Consider the following 4,257-nt stretch of genomic DNA (forward strand, 5'->3'; position numbering starts at 1 on the left):
AGACATATGTAAGTTGTATGTTTTTGCACAATGATTAGTTGTTTTTCACTCATCATTCTTGAAAAGTCAATACAAAAACTTAAGAGAAGAAGCCACATGTCTTTCTAAGGTAGACGCTCATGGATGTTGGGGATTCTTTAGCTGGTTGATTGTGGCACCTACACAGGCAGAGCACGGGTGAAAAAAACACATCGGCCTCATTCTGATGCATAGAAACTGATGACAGTATTATTACCCAAACTGTTGCTTGAGAGAAATTGAATGAATTTGGTTCTAGCTCCTGAGCTAGATGAATCAGAGTGGTTGACCAAGTGGTGTACTCATGGGAAATATGTCAGAAGCATATACAGTTAAGAAATAAGTAGTAGATATTATTAGAAGATAATTATCCATCGGTTTCCTATGTATGCACATGTCTTATGGGCAAAAAGCATGAGCAGCTTTTGTTCTGGAATGCCTTTTCATAGATGTTTGTGTAAAAAAAAGAGCATCGGAAGATATAGATAGTGTCACCTTTTGGGGCAGGGGACAAGTACAGGGAAATAAGATGCTCCAGCCAAGGAGCAATACCCAAATGACAAGAATTTTGGAGATTGCTGGAGAGAGTTAAGCTTTAGTGGGGACCTAAAATTGCGTAGGCTTATCTGGGAATAGATATGCAAGAGAGAGGACATGAAGTAGTTTTTAAAAAAGAGAAAGAAGATCCCATGCTACCTCAGTTTTTATTCTAACAAATTCTTCAAGCTACAAGTTAGCCAGATAAAAAGAGTGCATACTGTATGCTTCTATTCATAAAATGCAGACTAACCTACTATCAGAGGGCAGTTCAGAGGCCGCTTGTTTTATAATCCTGGCAGGGTAAGGGGCATGGTGGTGATGAAGCTGGAAAGATGGGTCACAAAGTCCACCTTTTCTGTTCACCTTGTGATCGCTGCATCCCTCCTACCATCTCACTTTTCCGTATCTTGTTTTTCTTCTAAACGCACTGGACCTGACAGTTCCACTCCTACGTCTCCAGAGACCACTTGTTCTGCGTTCGAGACACTGCACTTCCCCTACGATGGCCGCGCCCACGATACTACACAGCTACAGAGCCCCGCCCACTTACTGTTTCTTTCTTTCTTTTTTTTTTTTGGCCAGCTTGCTTAAGCTTTTATACGGCCTCTAAAACGTTTCGCATTTAGAATAGTGATTGAGGTGCCCAGGAGGTTAATTTCCCACCGAATTAAGACGTCACAGCCGTAAGGGCTAAGAATGTATGTCGCGCCTGTGGTAGTGATGAGCTCCCGTCTTCGAAAACCAAAGAGAAGGCGACCGTCTTATTTCTGTGCCCTGTCCGTTCACAAGACTTCAATCCCACTCCGTGTTTGCGTTGTGAGAACTCATGCCTCTGACAAGCTCTCCATTTGCCACCAGAGCCGAAGTGCTCGCAAATAGGACCGTCCCGGACGCCTCTCGCAGGTCACAGGCGCCAAAGCAGCCTCTGCCTTCCGTACGCCCCGGTATTCAAAGATGGCCGCCCCCAAGCTCCGAGGCGACGCCGGCGCGGGCATATGACCTCATAAGGAAGAGCCGGAAGCCAGTGCACTGTTCTCATAGAAACGCAGCGCACCCTCATCGGAGATTTGCTGAGGAAAGAGCCGGGCAAGGCGACCTTAAGTGGAAGAAGTTTAGGGAAGTAAGTTCAGGCCTTAAGAGCTACCGGCTCAAGAGAGAGTCAGGTCAGTGCGTGGGTCGGTCCGTGGGTCGGTCCGTGGACAAGGCGGAGAGGAGGAGCGCTCTGAGGGCTGCTACGTGGGTTTTTGCTAGTGCGAGGCGGTGGAGGTAGCGCACGGGGGTGGCTGTTTTTTGCGAGGGGAGCAGGTAGGAGTCAGCAATGGCATTTCCGCGATGGGATGTCTTTGGGAGTCAATCATGAGAGGCTCTGGTGGTCAGTGATTAAAGGTCTGAACAGATGAACGACCGAGAAGAGTCCTAAGGTCAGCGATTAGGGTCTTTGCAGGTCATTCTGCCTGTAGGACGCACAGATCTGAGAACTGGTGGGATGGTGTTTGCCGTCGAATGCGCTGTCTGTTTCGGATTCTGGGTTAATTTGCGGTTCAGTGATCCAGGAAGTATTAAGAGAGGTTAGTGTGCGTGTGAATATAGTCCAAGTTTTCATGTTAATCTGGTGGGGTCTTTTGCGTACCCATGATTAAAAGCTGAAGACTTGGAGTAGGAGCCCTGGCTGGTGGTGTCTCTGTGTGTTAAGCTCAAACTTAGGCGGCTGGATGAACGTTAACACTCCCTAAAAGCTTCAGGTCCAAGTCCTTCCTCCATGACAAATTTTCTAATCCTCTTTGGCCCCCTACAATAACCCATCCTCTTGAAGCCGCAGAAATTAAAGGGTTATTTTGGGGAGGGTAGGGGGAGGAGAGAGAGATAAACGATTCACCATCTCTGAAATTAATACACTTCTACTTGAGAGTCTGTTTTTATCCTTCCTCTTGCAAGTTTACTGCATATTTTTTAATGGGTGTTTCCTTTTAGGTTCTACAGGTGAATATATTAAGGTTGCTATTTTCCCAGCATTTATACTTTTGAATTGTTCTTTTACATTTATATTTATACCTCATATTCCTTCTCTCTATTCTCTTCCTCTTTTTGGTGCGTTCATTGTCCCTCATATTGCAGTCTGTATATAAACAATTTAAAAGTATATATGAAGACTTTTAAAGAGGTATAAAGGTAACATAATTCAAAGGAAAAATTTACAATTCCTCACCATTCATATGGTCTCATTTCTAAAATTGATCTGAGAATTACCTGCTACTGAGGCATGATGCTGTGCTGATTCTCCTTTGACACCTCTCCTTTCACATTCACGCTACTTCCACACTTCACAGGAGACGGGCATTCCTCCCGCACATTGAACGTCTTCCATGTCATTGGCCAGAGGGAACCAAATAAAGAGACAGAAATATTCAGGGCCATGCGTTAAGGTGAACGTACAGCAAGAGGGAATGTACCCCTGAAAGTTGTTTTGCTCTTTAGCCCACAGGTCCTGTCTACCGTGGGGAGAAGCAAGAAGTGAATGAAAAGAGGAGGTTCCAGGACCTAGAAATCATCATTTCTGGGGACACCCTTGACCAGTGACTGAGCCGCTCACCAGAACTTTAGGACATATCCAGAAGAGACAAGATAGAGTAGCCCAGTTGCTGGTCATTTCCCACAACAGAAGAAAATGATCAATGCCCAGGTGACTTTTGTCTGTTTTATTCTCTCCTTTCTTCCTTAATGGATTTGTATAGGCCCATAAGAAATCATTTCAGAGTCTAGAGAGAAAGAAACTTGGAATCTAACTCCAACATCATGGCGAAGTAGGATCAGGAGTGTAGTGTTCATATGATTCCTACTAAATGACTGATGTTGGAACATAATGCATGACTAGGGGATCTTTTGGTTTATATTAGCTGTGACCTTGTGTCTGATATTGACAGCCAATACAAGAGAATCATGCTGAGCTATATGATACACAGTGACTGTGAGGAGAAAGCAGATTCCTCAGGGGATGTCAATATTTCATGGCACTTAGGTCTCAAAAAAAATTTGACAGTTTTCCCAGAGATGATATGGTGGACATAGTTTTGAACTAGCCTGTTAATAAAGGCAGAAGAAGATTTCTTACTGCTGTTTATAACAGGGTTCTTCAGAGACTCCTATGGGAATAGACTAAGTAAAAATTGGACACAATTTCTCAGGGGACCAACGCAAGGACTCTCAAAGGACTCAGCCTTGTGCCTCAATGGCATAGGAAAATGGAAAGATTGTATGGTTTTCACCGGTCCTGAAGAGGTGGCTGAACCAGCATTTAAGTATAGATACAGATATGGCATTAGGGAGTTGCAAGAAATGTTGTCTGGTGAGGACTTGAGTTGTTGGGTGCCGTGGCATTTGCTTTATAACTTTACCTCATCTCAGAATATACAGAATCCTTCCACATTTGCAAATCCAATTCTCACCTACTTTTATTGCTTTTATGTTTTCATAATTATACAAATTACTCATGGATACATTTTAAAGGAAAATAATTCTAATGAAGTACACACTAGCAAAAAAAATAAATTTCCTCTTTATAACTTCCTTACTAATCCCCTATATATACACTATATATTATTTATATATATATATTATGTATGGTAGTATATATTATACTTGCTGTCACTGAACTGTGTGTTCGTATACATATGTATATGTACTTACATATGTATATGTATT

General features: G+C 43.0%; 2 protein-coding genes across 2 annotated transcripts in view; both read left to right on the top strand.

Moving 5' to 3' along the window:
• The window catches only part of LOC105809516 (zinc finger protein 841-like), a 56,987-nt gene extending 53,852 nt beyond the window's left edge, over positions 1-3,135 (top strand). Inside the window, exon 5 of the mRNA XM_012643338.1 lies at positions 3,034-3,135. Coding sequence (XP_012498792.1) covers positions 3,034-3,135 — 102 coding nt within the window. The remainder of the gene's footprint in view (positions 1-3,033) is intronic.
• Positions 3,136-3,195: 60 nt separating this feature from the next.
• ZNF432 (zinc finger protein 432) overlaps positions 3,196-4,257 on the top strand; it is a 15,975-nt gene continuing 14,913 nt past the window's right edge. The window contains exon 1 of the mRNA XM_012643339.1: positions 3,196-3,238. Coding sequence (XP_012498793.1) covers positions 3,224-3,238 — 15 coding nt within the window. The 5' untranslated portion in view covers positions 3,196-3,223. The remainder of the gene's footprint in view (positions 3,239-4,257) is intronic.

The sequence above is a fragment of the Propithecus coquereli genome, unplaced genomic scaffold (assembly GCF_000956105.1).
Source record: "Propithecus coquereli isolate 6110/MARCELLA unplaced genomic scaffold, Pcoq_1.0 Scaffold196, whole genome shotgun sequence".
Classification (NCBI taxonomy): Eukaryota; Metazoa; Chordata; class Mammalia; order Primates; family Indriidae; genus Propithecus; species Propithecus coquereli.